This window comes from Oncorhynchus clarkii, unplaced genomic scaffold (assembly GCF_045791955.1).
Source record: "Oncorhynchus clarkii lewisi isolate Uvic-CL-2024 unplaced genomic scaffold, UVic_Ocla_1.0 unplaced_contig_3043_pilon_pilon, whole genome shotgun sequence".
NCBI classification, from domain to species: Eukaryota; Metazoa; Chordata; class Actinopteri; order Salmoniformes; family Salmonidae; genus Oncorhynchus; species Oncorhynchus clarkii.
In genome coordinates this window covers 235,078-253,329 of record NW_027257985.1, presented here as the reverse complement: position 1 = coordinate 253,329, position 18,252 = coordinate 235,078, and the positions used below count along the sequence as shown (strand labels likewise).

General features: G+C 52.0%; 1 protein-coding gene across 1 annotated transcript in view; it reads left to right on the top strand.

The window, feature by feature from the left end:
* The first annotated feature begins 3,315 nt into the window (after nt 1-3,315).
* LOC139394400 (eukaryotic translation initiation factor 3 subunit H-like) overlaps nt 3,316-18,252 on the top strand; it is a 92,280-nt gene continuing 77,343 nt past the window's right edge. The window contains exon 1 of the mRNA XM_071142456.1: nt 3,316-3,472. Within this exon, the coding sequence (XP_070998557.1) occupies nt 3,328-3,472 (145 nt within the window). The 5' untranslated portion in view covers nt 3,316-3,327. The remainder of the gene's footprint in view (nt 3,473-18,252) is intronic.

Here is an 18,252-nt window from a genome sequence, read left to right as displayed (position 1 = left end):
CCCCCCCCCCCTCCTGGTCTGTTATTCAGACTAACGTTGTTCTAAGGACCCCCCCCCCCTCCTGGTCTGTTATTCAGACTAACGTTGTTCTAAGGACCCCCCCTCCCGGTCTGTTATTCAGACTAACGTTGTTCTAAGGACCCCCCCCCCTCCCGGTCTGTTATTCAGACTAACGTTGTTCTAAGGACCCCCCCCTCCCGGTCTGTTATTCAGACTAACGTTGTTCTAAGGACCCCCCTCCCCCGGTCTGTTATTCAGACTAACGTTGTACTAAGGACCCCCCCCCTCCCGGTCTGTTATTCAGACTAACGTTGTTCTAAGGATCTGTTAGGATCTGTTGATCTATGGTCTGTTATTTCCCATGGTTCCACATGGCTCCCTGGTCTGTTATTTCCCATGGTTCCACATTGGCTCCCTGGTCTGTTATTCCCCATGGTTCCCTGGTCTGTTATTTCCCATGGCTCCCTGGTCTGTTATTCCCCATGGTTCCCTGGTCTGTTATTCCCCATGGTTCCACATGGTTCCCTGGTCTGTTATTTCCCATGGTTCCCTGGTCTGTTATTTCCCATGGTTCCACATGGCTCCCTGGTCTGTTATTTCCCATGGTTCCACATGGCTCCCTGGTCTGTTCCCCATGGTTCCCTGGTCTGTTATTCCCCATGGTTCCACATGGCTCCCTGGTCTGTTATTCCACATGGCCCCCTGGTCTGTTATTCCACATGGCCCCCTGGTCTGTTATTTCCCATGGTTCCCTGGTCTGTTATTCCACATGGTTCCCTGGTCTGTTATTTCCCATGGTTCCCTGGTCTGTTATTCCACATGGCTCCCTGGTCTGTTATTTCCCATGGCTCCCTGGTCTGTTATTCCACATGGCTCCCTGGTCTGTTATTCCACATGGCTCCCTGGTCTGTTATTTCCCATGGTTCCCTGGTCTGTTATTCCACATGGCTCCCTGGTCTGTTATTTCCCATGGTTCCCTGGTCTGTTATTCCACATGGCTCCCTGGTCTGTTATTCCACATGGCTCCCTGGTCTGTTATTCCACATGGCTCCCTGGTCTGTTATTCCACATGGCTCCCTGGTCTGTTATTCCACATGGCTCCCCGGTCTGTTATTCCACATGGCTCCCTGGTCTGTTATTCCACATGGCTCCCTGGTCTGTTATTCCACATGACTCCCTGGTCTGTTATTCCACATGGCTCCCTGGTCTGTTTTTTCCCATGGTTCCCCATGGCTCCCTGGTCTGTTATTCCCCATGGTTCCACATGGCTCCCTGGTCTGTTATTTCCCATGGTTCCCCATGGCTCCCTGGTCTGTTATTTCCCATGGTTCCACATGGCTCCCTGGTCTGTTATTTCCCATGGTTCCACATGGCTCCCTGGTCTGTTATTTCCCATGGTTCCCTGGTCTGTTATTCCCCATGGTCCCACATGGTTCCCTGGTCTGTTATTTCCCATGGTTCCACATGGTTCCCTGGTCTGTTATTCCCCATGGTTCCACATTGGCTCCCTGGTATGAATAACCAATAGGGTTCCTCAACCTCTCCTCTGTTCCAGCAGTGTGAGATTGTCTGTTGGTCTTGACCTGCTTCTGCTCTTATCAATGTGATTTATGAAGAACTCTTGTGACTTGTTGTTTTTCAGCTTGTTACTCTTGTTTTATTCACACTGTTGTCCTTCTTTATCTTCCACTTATCCTCCTCGTCTCCGGTGTGTTCTCTCTAGAACAACACGAGCGCTAAAGGCCTCTGACCCATCATCCCTCCATGGTGTCTATTTTTAGATTTATGTTTATTTCACTTTTATATAACCAAGCAAGGCCAGTTGAGAACAAGTTCTCATTTACGACTGCGACCTGGCCCAGAATAAAGCAAAGCAGCGACACACAACAAACAACAACAACAGAGTTACACATGGAATAAACAAACATACAGTCAATAACACAGTAGACATAAAATCTATATACAGTGAGTGGAAATGAGGTGAGATTAGGGAGGTGAGGCAATAAATAGGCTGTAGTGGTGAAGTAATTTATAATTTAGCAATTAAACACTGGAATGATGAATGTGCAAGTAGAGATACTGGGGTGCATAGGAGCAAAAAAATACAAGTAACACTATGGGGATGAGGTAGTCAGATGGGCTATTTACAGATGGGCTATTTACAGATGGGCTATTTACAGATGGGCTATTTACAGGTGCAGTGATCTGTGACAGCTGGTGCTTAAAAGCCAGTGAGGGATATATGAGTCTCCAGCTTCAGAGATTTTTGCAGTTCCTTCCAGTCATTGGCAGCATAGAACTGGAAGGAACGGCGGCCAAAGGAGGAGTTGGCTTTGGGGGTGACCAGTGAAATATACCTGCTGGAGCGCGTGCTACGGGTGGGTGCTGCTTTGGTGACCAGTGAGATATACCTGCTGGAGCGCGTGCTACGGGTGGGTGTTGCTATGGTGACCAGTGAGATATACCTGCTGGAGCGCGTGCTACGGGTGGGTGTTGCTATGGTGACCAGTGAGATATACCTGCTGGAGCGCGTGCTACGGGTGGGTGTTGCTATGGTGACCAGTGAGATATACCTGCTGGAGCGCGTGCTACGGGTGGGTGTTGCTATGGTGACTAGTGAGATATACAGTGCCTTGCGAAAGTATTCGGCCCCCTTGAACTTTGCGACCTTTTGCCACATTTCAGGCTTCAAACATAAAGATATAAAACTGTATTTTTTTGTGAAGAATCAACAACAAGTGGGACACAATCATGAAGTGGAACGACATTTATTGGATATTTCAAACTTTTTTAACAAATCAAAAACTGAAAAATTGGGCGTGCAAAATTATTCGGGTGGGCTATTTACGGGTGGGCTATTTACGGGTGGGCTATTTACGGGTGGGCTATTTACGGGTGGGCTATTTACGGGTGGGCTATTTACGGGTGGGCTATTTACGGGTGGGCTATTTACAGTCAGGATTATTCCCTGAGTCTAGTGGAGACCAAGACTGGGGATAACGTGTCCTTACAGTCAGGATTATTCCCTGAGTCCAAGACTGGGGATAACGTGTCCTTACAGTCAGGATTATTCCCTGAGTCCAAGACTGGGGATAATGTGTCCTTACAGTCAGGATTATTCCCTGAGTCCAAGACTGGGGATAACGTGTCCATACAGTCAGGATTATTCCCTGAGTCCAGTAGAGACCAATAATCCTCTATAGTGTCTGGCTTGGTCCAGTTTCTGACAAATACTTTGTCTTGCCCTTTTTCTGAAATTATCTCTCTCCCCATCTCTCTCTCTTTCTCCATCTCCCCACCTCTCTCTCTCTACAGGTGGTCCTGAAGATGATCAAGCATTACCAGGAGGAGGGTCAGGGTAGTGAGGTGGTTCAGGGTGTACTACTGGGCCTGGTAGTGGAGGACAGGTTAGAGATCACCAACTGTTTCCCCTTCCCCCAACACACCGAGGACGACGCCGACTTTGACGAAGGTACGTGAGAACATCGGGTTTGTGCTTCGAATTGGAAAACCTACTGCTATTCTGTGTGTGTGTGTGTGTCCTTCAGTGTGTGTGTGTGTGTGTGTGTGTGTCCTTCAGTGTGTGTGTGTGTGTGTGTGTGTGTACTCTGAATGTTCAGTGTTTCTCATTATGTCTCCTGTGTGTCAGTCAGTACCTCATCAGAGATCATTCTTCTGACCGCAGCCCCTGCTGCTTTCTGTATCAAACCCTGTTTCTCCGGGCATCTTGTTGGCACACAGTCAAACTGACGGACAGGCAGAGTCTGACCCGGGGAAGGGAAAGGTCTCTCCAATCATGTCCCTCATTTCTCTCACTAACAAGCTACGGTACTGAATTCTAGGTAATAACCTCGAGCATGAGAGGTTGCTAAAGGTCGTTAGTATCAGAGGTCTGGATGTATGTTAGTGAGCCAATCAGAGGTCTGTTTGTAGTAGTGAATGGAGAACAGTGACTCTGAGATATCTAGTAGGTCTGTCTGTAGTAGTGAATGGAGAACAGTAACTGAGATATCTAATAGGTCTGTCTGTAGTAGTGAATGGAGAACAGTAACTGAGATATCTAGTAGGTCTGTAGTAGTGAATGGAGAACAGTAACTGAGATATCTAGTAGGTCTGTCTGTAGTAGTGAATGGAGAACAGTAACTGAGATATCTAGTAGGTCTGTAGTAGTGAATGGAGAACAGTAACTGGGATATCTAGTAGGTCTGTCTGTAGTAGTGAATGGAGAACAGTGACTGAGATATCTAATAGGTCTGTCTGTAGTAGTGAATGGAGAACAGTGACTGAGATCTAGTAGGTCTGTAGTAGTGAATGGAGAACAGTAACTGGGATATCTAGTAGGTCTGTCTGTAGTAGTGAATGGAGAACAGTAACTGGGATATCTAGTAGGTCTGTAGTAGTGAATGGAGAACAGTAACTGAGATCTAGTAGGTCTGTAGTAGTGAATGGAGAACAGTAACTGAGATATCTAGTAGGTCTGTAGTAGTGAATGGAGAACAGTGACTGAGATATCTAATAGGTCTGTCTGTAGTAGTGAATGGAGAACAGTGACTGAGATATCTAATAGGTCTGTAGTAGTGAATGGAGAACAGTAACTGAGATATCTAGTAGGTCTGTCTGTAGTAGTGAATGGAGAACTGACTCTGAGATCTAGTAGGTCTGTCTGTAGTAGTGAATGGAGAACAGTAACTGAGATATCTAGTAGGTCTGTAGTAGTGAATGGAGAACAGTAACTGAGATATCTAGTAGGTCTGTCTGTAGTAGTGAATGGAGAACTGACTCTGAGATCTAGTAAGTCTGTCTGTAGTAGTGAATGGAGAACAGTAACTGAGATATCTAGTAGGTCTGTAGTAGTGAATGGAGAACAGGGACTCTGAGATCTGGTAGGGCTGTCTGTAGCTGTCTAGGGAGGAATGGCTGTATGGTAGTGACTACTAGTGAGTGTATAGCTGTCACCCAGATGGTAGGATTTGTCCTCTGCCTCTCCCCTTCGTTAATAAGTCCCCCTATGGGGTTCCCCTGCAGGAGATCCTGGGATTTCCGTGGCCCGGTTCCCTTTTTTTTTTTTAGGTCCGTTTCCCCTGCCATAAACCCTCACTGTCGACTACGTCTCAGTAGGCCACGCCTCCACCAGACCTGTCTCAGTAGGCCACGCCTCCACCAGACCCGTCTCAGTAGGCCACGCCTCCACCAGACCCGTCTCGGTAGGCCACGCCTCCACCAGACCCGTCTCAGTAGGCCACGCCTCCACCAGACCCGTCTCAGTAGGCCACGCCTCCACCAGACTCGTCTCAGTAGGCCACGCCTCCACCAGACCAGCCCATCAATTCCACCTGCTTTTCAGACCTTTTCATATCAGACACGGTGATGTCATTATTAGCAAAGAAAGGTTTAGTCAGGCCTACGGTATGGAGCCACTTGTCAACACCTGTACATTATTTAAACCGTTTGTTGGTAAAGTCCTAAATTAATATTGTAATAATGCTGTTCTGTAGTCTAGGCCGATCATATATAAAAGTTTAAAACCAGATAAATTCTAGAAGCTGTTGATGAATGCTGTGTTTTATGTATCTGCTGAATATCAACTGTTGGGGTGGTAAGAGCTCTCAGCTCCTCACAGCTGATTGGTCAGTCATGTGTTCTAATAAGCCCAGTCTCTGCACGACAGTGACCCATGACCCCAACAGAATAGTGGTGCCCTGTAGTGTACAAAACAAATGTAAATTAACAGACAGCAGGGAAACAGGCTAAAGTGGTATAGGGCAGTAGAGGTGCTTGAAGATTTGTTTTTGGGTCTGGGAACAATTAGACTTTAAAAATAAATAAATTATAAACTCATTTAATGTAATTCTATGTAATTATACATGACTGGAGAATTAACAGATTTTTAAAATGTATACTCAAATGATTGGCTGCTTTGACACTGACAAATGGAGAATGTGAGATCATTAAAAAACGACCTGGTCTTGAATCCATCAATAGTCGAGGTGTGTGGAAGAGAGACACATGGTACAATATGAGGATGTTATAGTCCTGAATAAGCTTTCCAGTTTCACCCACTCACCCAATGATGTGCAGCTCGCTCACAGGCGATGGCCAATGGGCTCGTGCCTGAAGCCCGGCTCTCTTGTTTTAGTTTGGTAAACAACACTGTTCGAGTCAATAGGTCTATTTGGAAGTTTAATAAAATATATTTTTTTGTAGACTACATACAGGCTTTGTCTCAGCAGCTCTCCAAACTGTGCTGTCCCGCCATTTCTATTTTAAATATTGCTAAAGGCCTGTTGTTTTGTTGTTGTTGCTGCAATGCTGTTCACTGACAGATTTGTTAAGCGTTACAGACTGTAGGCGATGCCTTGTGATTGGACTATACACAATCCACAGCTAGGCTATTAAAAAAATAAATAAGCTATCGATCCTCCGTGGCTAAATTATAGACCCACTCCTAGTGTAGTATTCTGAATTCTTTCATTTATTTCTGAACAGACAGCAGGGATTTCTGTGACTTTGGCCAAATGTATTTCAGTTTATCAGGGTTGTGTTCGCTCCACCGGGACCCTTCCCATGGCTGTGACTCTATCAGGAAGTAAATGACGAAGGACCCTTCCTTCCCATGGCTATGACTCTATCAGGAAGTAAATGATGAAGGACCCTTCCTTCCCATTGCTATAACTCTATCAGGAAGTAAATGATGAAGGACCCTTCCTTCCCATGACTATGACTCTATCAGGAAGTAAATTATGAAGGACCCTTCCTTCCTCTGGCTATTATTCTATCAGGAAGTTAATGCTGAAGGACCCTTCCTTCCATGGCTATGACTCTATCAGGAAGTAAATGCTGAGGGTCCCTTCCTTCCCATTGCTATGACTCTATCAGGAAATAAATGCTGAGGGTCCCTTCCTTCCCATGGCTATGACTCTATCAGGAAGTAAATGACGAAGGACCCTTCCTTCCCATGGCTATGACTCTATCAGGAAGTAAATGACGAAGGACCCTTCCTTCCCATGGCTATGACTCTATCAGGAAGTAAATGCTGAGGGTCCCTTCCTTCCCATGGCTATCACTCTATCAGGAAATAAATGAAGTTCAACTCTAGAGAGATGAGAGGTGCAGGCTCGTATCTATCAGAGCGGAGCGAGGGAGGAGAGAGATCATTGAAATATCATCTGGTTCTGTGAGAGATTGAGGCGTACTTCTCTCTCTCTCTCTCACCACAGCAATGGCTACGAGTTGGTCTACAGGCTACAACGTTGCACACATCATGAACCCGAGCCGGCCCAACCCGAATCAATCATTTGTTGTCCCTTCGACCACGAGACACTTAAGTTCAGTCGGGTCAATGCAGCGCATGTAACCATGTTGATGACTGTGATGCTGTTTTCACTTTGCATCTTAATATAAATCCACTAGTGTTCTGTAGTGACACTATTAGTTTGTGTTTCTTACATCTGCAAACAGCTAGTTTGTCTTTTTTCTTAGCAAGTTGGGACCTAAATCTTGTTAGCCGCTAATGCTAATCGCTAGGTAGCTAGCGAATAAATGTACCGAGTCAGAGCAAACGTAGTTAGCTATACAGCCTGATAATACCAGTGATGGTGTAAACCTAAATCAGCATGTTGTTTGCTCAACAGTATCTTCTAAATCAAAGAGGAATACAAGAAGCATGAATATGTTAGCGACTTGAAGTAGCTAAGAGAGAACATTTAATGTAGCCAAAGATTATAGGGTCCCCTAGGAAACACTTATCAACACTTTGGTTCCTACACTGTCACAATAACTCCTCCCTGGCATTTTCATTCGTTGTCATGTCAAACAACACTGTATTCAAAGTCCCCACTGTTATTTATATTCTGACTATACAATTAGAATAATCATTTATATTTCCATGACTTCCAACAGTATACCCAAAGTGTTTTGATCAAAATCACAAGTCGAATCGTTATTGCAACATTTGGTTCAAAGTACGGTTTTGATAGTTTGCCCATATCGTGCAGCCCTACGTGGCAGTGTGGAAATGATCTCAAAAGAGAGCAGGAAATGCAGAGAGGGATGAAAAATGCAACAAAAATATATATTTTTGGGGGGTGAAAGTTGAATTGGACTGTATAAACCAATCAGAATGGAGAAAGACTAATTGACATCACTTAGTGGCAACACATACATTCTAATGACATCACTTAGTGGCAACACATACATTCTAATGACATCACTTAGTGGCAACACATACATTCTAATGACATCACTTAGTGGCAACACATACATTCTAATGACATCACTTAGTGGCAACACATACATTCCAATTGACATCACTTAGTGGCAACACATACATTCTAATGACATCACTTAGTGGCAACACATACATTCTAATGACATCACTTAGTGGCAACACATACATTCTAAGGTCGTACACTTCTTATAAAGCAAATTTAGACTTTTTAAAATCTTAAAAACATAACATACTGTAAAATACCGTCAATTTGTCTAGTTTATTCTGTGATATCGCATTTTGCCCGTATCACCCAGTACTAAAGGCAACTGACACCAGTTCTATTTAAAGGGGACTGTGTGTGTGTGTGTGTGTGTGTGTGTTTAGGAATTGTGTAGCTAATATCGAATCTGTTTTTGACGTGGATTCCCTCTTGTTGGTTTAGCAGGGACACGTCTCTCTGCCTAGTTAGTGTCACACAGTAAACACACACTGCCTGTAGTGCACTACTTTTGACCAGTGGCCCTCTGAGTTTCTCTATGGGCGTTGGTCTAAAGTAGTGCACTACATAGGGAATAGGGCCCTGGTCTAAAGTAGTGCACTACATGGGGAATAGGGTGCTGGTCTAAAGTAGTGCACTATATAGGGAATAGGGCTCTGGTCTAAAGTAGTGCACTATATAGGGAATAGGGCTCTGGTCTAAAGTAGTGCACTACATGGGGAATAGGGTGCCATTTGGGACACTCTGTGTACTCAGACAGGGTATACCCACCCTCTGTATAATCTCCAGATTTGGTATTGTATAAACGTTTCAGACGTGAAGAGTGACTGGAATAAGACTGGGCTCAGATGGGTAGATGGAGACGGGTCCTCAGAGACCACCAGCAAGGAGAATCAGGGTTGCACATTCCTGACAACTTTACCCAAATGTAAAGTAGAGGACATTCAGCAGCTCTTGAATGACAATGGAAGTATTTATTTATTTTTTTTAAACAACGAGAGAGAGAGAGAGAGAGAGAGACTGGGTTATGGGGAGGGAGATTGGGCAGAGAGAGAGAGAGACTGGGTTATGGGGAGGGAGATGGGGCAGAGAGAGAGAGACTGGGTTATGGGGAGGGAGATGGGGCAGAGAGAGAGAGACTGGGTTATGGGGAGGGAGATGGGGCAGAGAGAGAGAGACTGGGTTATGGGGAGGGAGATGGGGCAGAGAGAGAGAGAGACTGGGTTATGGGGAGGGAGATGGGACAGAGAGAGAGAGAGAGAGACTGGGTTATGGGGAGGGAGATTGGGCAGAGAGAGAGAGACTGGGTTATGGGGAGGGAGATGGGGCAGAGAGAGAGAGACTGGGTTATGGGGAGGGAGATGGGGCAGAGAGAGAGAGACTGGGTTATGGGGAGGGAGATGGGGCAGAGAGAGAGAGACTGGGTTATGGGGAGGGAGATGGGGCAGAGAGAGAGAGACTGGGTTATGGGGAGGGAGATGGGGCAGAGAGAGAGAGACTGGGTTATGGGGAGGGAGATGGGGCAGAGAGAGAGAGACTGGGTTATGGGGAGGGAGATGGGGCAGAGAGAGAGAGACTGGGTTATGGGGAGGGAGATGGGGCAGAGAGAGAGAGACTGGGTTATGGGGAGGGAGATGGAGCAGAGAGAGAGAGACTGGGTTATGGGGAGGGAGATGGGGCAGAGAGAGAGAGACTGGGTTATGGGGAGGGAGATGGGGCAGAGAGAGAGAGACTGGGTTATGGGGAGGGAGATGGGGCAGAGAGAGAGAGACTGGGTTATGGGGAGGGAGATGGGGCAGAGAGAGAGAGACTGGGTTATGGGGAGGGAGATGGGGCAGAGAGAGAGAGACTGGGTTATGGGGAGGGAGATGGGGCAGAGAGAGAGAGACTGGGTTATGGGGAGGGAGATGGGGCAGAGAGAGAGAGACTGGGTTATGGGGAGGGAGATGGGGCAGAGAGAGAGAGACTGGGTTATGGGGAGGGAGATGGGGCAGAGAGAGAGAGACTGGGTTATGGGGAGGGAGATGGGGCAGAGAGAGAGAGACTGGGTTATGGGGAGGGAGATGGGGCAGAGAGAGAGAGACTGGGTTATGGGGAGGGAGATGGGGCAGAGAGAGAGAGACTGGGTTATGGGGAGGGAGATGGGGCAGAGAGAGAGAGACTGGGTTATGGGGAGGGAGATGGGGCAGAGAGAGAGAGACTGGGTTATGGGGAGGGAGATGGGGCAGAGAGAGAGAGACTGGGTTATGGGGAGGGAGATGGGGCAGAGAGAGAGAGACTGGGTTATGGGGAGGGAGATGGGGCAGAGAGAGAGAGACTGGGTTATGGGGAGGGAGATGGGGCAGAGAGAGAGAGACTGGGTTATGGGGAGGGAGATGGGGCAGAGAGAGAGAGACTGGGTTATGGGGAGGGAGATGGGGCAGAGAGAGAGAGACTGGGTTATGGGGAGGGAGATGGGGCAGAGAGAGAGAGACTGGGTTATGGGGAGGGAGATGGGGCAGAGAGAGAGAGACTGGGTTATGGGGAGGGAGATGGGGCAGAGAGAGAGAGACTGGGTTATGGGGAGGGAGATGGGGCAGAGAGAGAGAGACTGGGTTATGGGGAGGGAGATGGGGCAGAGAGAGAGAGACTGGGTTATGGGGAGGGAGATGGGGCAGAGAGAGAGAGACTGGGTTATGGGGAGGGAGATGGGGCAGAGAGAGAGAGAGACTGGGTTATGGGGAGGGAGATGGGGCAGAGAGAGAGAGACTGGGTTATGGGGAGGGAGATGGGGCAGAGAGAGAGAGACTGGGTTATGGGGAGGGAGATGGGGCAGAGAGAGAGAGACTGGGTTATGGGGAGGGAGATGGGGCAGAGAGAGAGAGACTGGGTTATGGGGAGGGAGATGGGGCAGAGAGAGAGAGACTGGGTTATGGGGAGGGAGATGGGGCAGAGAGAGAGAGACTGGGTTATGGGGAGGGAGATGGGGCAGAGAGAGAGAGACTGGGTTATGGGGAGGGAGATGGGGCAGAGAGAGAGAGACTGGGTTATGGGGAGGGAGATGGGGCAGAGAGAGAGAGACTGGGTTATGGGGAGGGAGATGGGGCAGAGAGAGAGAGACTGGGTTATGGGGAGGGAGATGGGGCAGAGAGAGAGAGACTGGGTTATGGGGAGGGAGATGGGGCAGAGAGAGAGAGACTGGGTTATGGGGAGGGAGATGGGGCAGAGAGAGAGAGACTGGGTTATGGGGAGGGAGATGGGGCAGAGAGAGAGAGACTGGGTTATGGGGAGGGAGATGGGGCAGAGAGAGAGAGACTGGGTTATGGGGAGGGAGATGGGGCAGAGAGAGAGAGACTGGGTTATGGGGAGGGAGATGGGGCAGAGAGAGAGAGACTGGGTTATGGGGAGGGAGATGGGGCAGAGAGAGAGAGACTGGGTTATGGGGAGGGAGATGGGGCAGAGAGAGAGAGACTGGGTTATGGGGAGGGAGATGGGGCAGAGAGAGAGAGACTGGGTTATGGGGAGGGAGATGGGGCAGAGAGAGAGAGACTGGGTTATGGGGAGGGAGATGGGGCAGAGAGAGAGAGACTGGGTTATGGGGAGGGAGATGGGGCAGAGAGAGAGAGACTGGGTTATGGGGAGGGAGATGGGGCAGAGAGAGAGAGACTGGGTTATGGGGAGGGAGATGGGGCAGAGAGAGAGAGACTGGGTTATGGGGAGGGAGATGGGGCAGAGAGAGAGAGACTGGGTTATGGGGAGGGAGATGGGGCAGAGAGAGAGAGACTGGGTTATGGGGAGGGAGATGGGGCAGAGAGAGAGAGACTGGGTTATGGGGAGGGAGATGGGGCAGAGAGAGAGAGACTGGGTTATGGGGAGGGAGATGGGGCAGAGAGAGAGAGACTGGGTTATGGGGAGGGAGATGGGGCAGAGAGAGAGAGACTGGGTTATGGGGAGGGAGATGGGGCAGAGAGAGAGAGACTGGGTTATGGGGAGGGAGATGGGGCAGAGAGAGAGAGACTGGGTTATGGGGAGGGAGATGGGGCAGAGAGAGAGAGACTGGGTTATGGGGAGGGAGATGGGGCAGAGAGAGAGAGACTGGGTTATGGGGAGGGAGATGGGGCAGAGAGAGAGAGACTGGGTTATGGGGAGGGAGATGGGGCAGAGAGAGAGAGACTGGGTTATGGGGAGGGAGATGGGGCAGAGAGAGAGAGACTGGGTTATGGGGAGGGAGATGGGGCAGAGAGAGAGAGACTGGGTTATGGGGAGGGAGATGGGGCAGAGAGAGAGAGACTGGGTTATGGGGAGGGAGATGGGGCAGAGAGAGAGAGACTGGGTTATGGGGAGGGAGATGGGGCAGAGAGAGAGAGACTGGGTTATGGGGAGGGAGATGGGGCAGAGAGAGAGAGACTGGGTTATGGGGAGGGAGATGGGGCAGAGAGAGAGAGACTGGGTTATGGGGAGGGAGATGGGGCAGAGAGAGAGAGACTGGGTTATGGGGAGGGAGATGGGGCAGAGAGAGAGAGACTGGGTTATGGGGAGGGAGATGGGGCAGAGAGAGAGAGACTGGGTTATGGGGAGGGAGATGGGGCAGAGAGAGAGAGACTGGGTTATGGGGAGGGAGATGGGGCAGAGAGAGAGAGACTGGGTTATGGGGAGGGAGATGGGGCAGAGAGAGAGAGACTGGGTTATGGGGAGGGAGATGGGGCAGAGAGAGAGAGACTGGGTTATGGGGAGGGAGATGGGGCAGAGAGAGAGAGACTGGGTTATGGGGAGGGAGATGGGGCAGAGAGAGAGAGACTGGGTTATGGGGAGGGAGATGGGGCAGAGAGAGAGAGACTGGGTTATGGGGAGGGAGATGGGGCAGAGAGAGAGAGACTGGGTTATGGGGAGGGAGATGGGGCAGAGAGAGAGAGACTGGGTTATGGGGAGGGAGATGGGGCAGAGAGAGAGAGACTGGGTTATGGGGAGGGAGATGGGGCAGAGAGAGAGAGACTGGGTTATGGGGAGGGAGATGGGGCAGAGAGAGAGAGACTGGGTTATGGGGAGGGAGATGGGGCAGAGAGAGAGAGACTGGGTTATGGGGAGGGAGATGGGGCAGAGAGAGAGAGACTGGGTTATGGGGAGGGAGATGGGGCAGAGAGAGAGAGACTGGGTTATGGGGAGGGAGATGGGGCAGAGAGAGAGAGACTGGGTTATGGGGAGGGAGATGGGGCAGAGAGAGAGAGACTGGGTTATGGGGAGGGAGATGGGGCAGAGAGAGAGAGACTGGGTTATGGGGAGGGAGATGGGGCAGAGAGAGAGAGACTGGGTTATGGGGAGGGAGATGGGGCAGAGAGAGAGAGACTGGGTTATGGGGAGGGAGATGGGGCAGAGAGAGAGAGACTGGGTTATGGGGAGGGAGATGGGGCAGAGAGAGAGAGACTGGGTTATGGGGAGGGAGATGGGGCAGAGAGAGAGAGACTGGGTTATGGGGAGGGAGATGGGGCAGAGAGAGAGAGACTGGGTTATGGGGAGGGAGATGGGGCAGAGAGAGAGAGACTGGGTTATGGGGAGGGAGATGGGGCAGAGAGAGAGAGACTGGGTTATGGGGAGGGAGATGGGGCAGAGAGAGAGAGACTGGGTTATGGGGAGGGAGATGGGGCAGAGAGAGAGAGACTGGGTTATGGGGAGGGAGATGGGGCAGAGAGAGAGAGACTGGGTTATGGGGAGGGAGATGGGGCAGAGAGAGAGAGACTGGGTTATGGGGAGGGAGATGGGGCAGAGAGAGAGAGACTGGGTTATGGGGAGGGAGATGGGGCAGAGAGAGAGAGACTGGGTTATGGGGAGGGAGATGGGGCAGAGAGAGAGAGACTGGGTTATGGGGAGGGAGATGGGGCAGAGAGAGAGAGACTGGGTTATGGGGAGGGAGATGGGGCAGAGAGAGAGAGACTGGGTTATGGGGAGGGAGATGGGGCAGAGAGAGAGAGACTGGGTTATGGGGAGGGAGATGGGGCAGAGAGAGAGAGACTGGGTTATGGGGAGGGAGATGGGGCAGAGAGAGATACTGGGTTATGGGGAGGGAGATGGGGCAGAGAGAGAGAGAGAGAGAGAGACTGGGTTATGGGGAGGGAGATGGGGCAGAGAGAGAGAGAGAGAGACTGGGTTATGGGGAGGGAGATGGGGCAGAGAGAGAGAGAGACAGAGAGACTGGGTTATGGGGAGGGAGATGGGGCAGAGAGAGAGAGACTGGGTTATGGGGAGGGAGATGGGGCAGAGAGAGAGAGACTGGGTTATGGGGAGGGAGATGGGGCAGAGAGAGAGAGACTGGGTTATGGGGAGGGAGATGGGGCAGAGAGAGAGAGACTGGGTTATGGGGAGGGAGATGGGGCAGAGAGAGAGAGACTGGGTTATGGGGAGGGAGATGGGGCAGAGAGAGAGAGACTGGGTTATGGGGAGGGAGATGGGGCAGCGAGAGAGAGAGACTGGGTTATGGGGAGGGAGATGGGGCAGAGAGAGAGAGAGACTGGGTTATGGGGAGGGAGATGGGGCAGAGAGACTGGGTTATGGGGAGGGAGATGGGGCAGAGAGACTGGGTTATGGGGAGGGAGATGGGGCAGAGAGAGAGAGAGACTGGGTTATGGGGAGGGAGATGGGGCAGAGAGAGAGAGACTGGGTTATGGGGAGGGAGATGGGGCAGAGAGAGAGAGACTGGGTTATGGGGAGGGAGATGGGGCAGAGCGAGAGAGAGACTGGGTTATGGGGAGGGAGATGGGGCAGAGCGAGAGAGAGACTGGGTTATGGGGAGGGAGATGGGCAGAGAGCGAGAGAGACTGGGTTATGGGGAGGGAGATGGGGCAGAGCGAGAGAGACTGGGTTATGGGGAGGGAGATGGGGCAGAGCGAGAGACTGGGTTATGGGGAGGGAGATGGGGCAGAGCGAGAGACTGGGTTATGGGGAGGGAGATGGGGCAGAGCGAGAGAGAGACTGGGTTATGGGGAGGGAGATGGGGCAGAGCGAGAGAGAGACTGGGTTATGGGGAGGGAGATGGGCAGAGAGCGAGAGAGACTGGGTTATGGGGAGGGAGATGGGGCAGAGCGAGAGAGACTGGGTTATGGGGAGGGAGATGGGGCAGAGCGAGAGACTGGGTTATGGGGAGGGAGATGGGGCAGAGCGAGAGACTGGGTTATGGGGAGGGAGATGGGGCAGCGAGAGAGAGACTGGGTTATGGGGAGGGAGATGGGGCAGAGCGAGAGACTGGGTTATGGGGAGGGAGATGGGGCAGAGCGAGAGAGACTGGGTTATGGGGAGGGAGATGGGGCAGAGCGAGAGACTGGGTTATGGGGAGGGAGATGGGGCAGAGCGAGAGACTGGGTTATGGGGAGGGAGATGGGGCAGAGAGAGAGACTGGGTTATGGGGAGGGAGATGGGGCAGAGAGAGAGACTGGGTTATGGGGAGGGAGATGGGCAGAGAGCGAGAGAGACTGGGTTATGGGGAGGGAGATGGGGCAGAGCGAGAGAGACTGGGTTATGGGGAGGGAGATGGGGCAGAGCGAGAGACTGGGTTATGGGGAGGGAGATGGGGCAGAGCGAGAGACTGGGTTATGGGGAGGGAGATGGGGCAGCGAGAGAGAGACTGGGTTATGGGGAGGGAGATGGGGCAGAGCGAGAGACTGGGTTATGGGGAGGGAGATGGGGCAGAGAGAGAGACTGGGTTATGGGGAGGGAGATGGGGCAGAGAGAGAGACTGGGTTATGGGGAGGGAGATGGGGCAGAGCGAGAGAGACTGGGTTATGGGGAGGGAGATGGGGCAAAGCGAGAGACTGGGTTATGGGGAGGGAGATGGGGCAGAGCGAGAGAGACTGGGTTATGGGGAGGTAGATGGGGCAGAGCGAGAGACTGGGTTATGGGGAGGGAGATGGGGCAGAGCGAGAGACTGGGTTATGGGGAGGGAGATGGGGCAGAGCGAGAGAGACTGGGTTATGGGGAGGGAGATGGGGCAGAGCGAGAGAGACTGGGTTATGGGGAGGGAGATGGGGCAGAGCGAGAGAGACTGGGTTATGGGGCAGAGAGAGAGACTGGGTTATGGGGAGGGAGATGGGGCAGAGAGAGAGAGACTGGGTTAGGGGGAAGGAGATGGGACAGAGAGAGAGAGAGAGAGAGAGAGAGAGACTGGGTTATGGGGAGGGAGGTGGGGCAGAGAGAGAGAGACTGGGTTATGGGGAGGGAGATGGGGCAGAGAGAGAGAGACTGGGTTATGGGGAGGGAGATGGGGCAGAGAGAGAGAGACTGGGTTATGGGGAGGGAGATGGGGCAGAGAGAGAGAGACTGGGTTATGGGGAGGGAGATGGGGCAGAGAGAGAGAGAGACTGGGTTATGGGGAGGGAGGTGGGGCAGAGAGAGAGAGACTGGGTTATGGGGAGGGAGATGGGGCAGAGCGAGAGAGAGACTGGGTTATGGGGAGGGAGATGGGGCAGAGCGAGAGAGAGACTGGGTTATGGGGAGGGAGATGGGGCAGAGAGAGAGAGACTGGGTTATGGGGAGGGAGATGGGGCAGAGAGAGAGCGAGAGAGACTGGGTTATGGGGAGGGAGATGGGGCAGAGAGAGAGAGACTGGGTTATGGGGAGGGAGATGGGGCAGAGAGAGAGAGACTGGGTTATGGGGAGGGAGATGGGACAGAGAGAGAAAGACTGGGTTATGGGGAGGGAGATGGGGCAGATAGAGAGAGACTGGGTTATGGGGAGGGAGATGGGGCAGAGAGAGAGAGACTGGGTTATGGGGAGGGAGATGGGGCAGAGAGAGAGAGAGACTGGGTTATGGGGAGGGAGATGGGGCAGAGAGAGAGAGAGACTGGGTTATGGGGAGGGAGGTGGGGCAGAGAGAGAGAGACTGGGTTATGGGGAGGGAGATGGGGCAGAGAGAGAGAGACTGGGTTATGGGGAGGGAGATGGGGCAGAGAGAGAGAGACTGGGTTATGGGGAGGGAGATGGGGCAGAGAGAGAGAGACTGGGTTATGGGGAGGGAGATGGGGCAGAGCGAGAGAGACTGGGTTATGGGGAGGGAGATGGGGCAGAGCGAGAGAGAGACTGGGTTATGGGGAGGGAGATGGGGCAGAGCGAGAGAGAGACTGGGTTATGGGGAGGGAGATGGGGCAGAGCGAGAGAGAGACTGGGTTATGGGGAGGGAGATGGGGCAGAGCGAGAGAGAGACTGGGTTATGGGGAGGGAGATGGGCAGAGAGAGAGACAGACTGGGTTATGGGGAGGGAGATGGGGCAGAGCGAGAGAGACTGGGTTATGGGGAGGGAGATGGGGCAGAGCGAGAGAGACTGGGTTATGGGGAGGGAGATGGGGCAGAGCGAGAGACTGGGTTATGGGGAGGGAGATGGGGCAGAGGGAGAGACTGGGTTATGGGGAGGGAGATGGGGCAGAGAGAGAGACTGGGTTATGGGGAGGGAGATGGGGCAAAGCGAGAGACTGGGTTATGGGGAGGGAGATGGGGCAGAGCGAGAGAGACTGGGTTATTGGGAGGGAGATGGGGCAGAGCGAGAGAGACTGGGTTATGGGGCAGAGAGAGAGACTGGGTTATGGGGAGGGAGATGGGGCAGAGAGAGAGAGACTGGGTTAGGGGGAAGGAGATGGGACAGAGAGAGAGAGAGAGACTGGGTTATGGGGCAGAGAGAGAGAGACTGGGTTATGGGAAGGGAGATGGGGCAGAGAGAGAGAGAGACTGGGTTATGGGGAGGGAGATGGGGCAGAGAGAGAGAGAGAGAGAGAGACTGGGTTATGGGGAGGGAGGTGGGGCAGAGAGAGAGAGAGAGAGAGAGAGACTGGGTTATGGGGAGGGAGGTGGGGCAGAGAGAGAGAGAGAGACTGGGTTATGGGGAGGGAGGTGGGGCAGAGAGAGAGAGAGAGAGAGAGACTGGGTTATGGGGAGGGAGGTGGGGCAGAGAGAGAGAGACTGGGTTATGGGGAGGGATGTGGGGCAGAGAGAGGGAGAGAGAGACTGGGTTATGGGGAGGGATGTGGGGCAGAGAGAGAGAGACTGGGAACCCAGCCAGGGAACCCAGTTCCACAGCGTTCCACCCAAC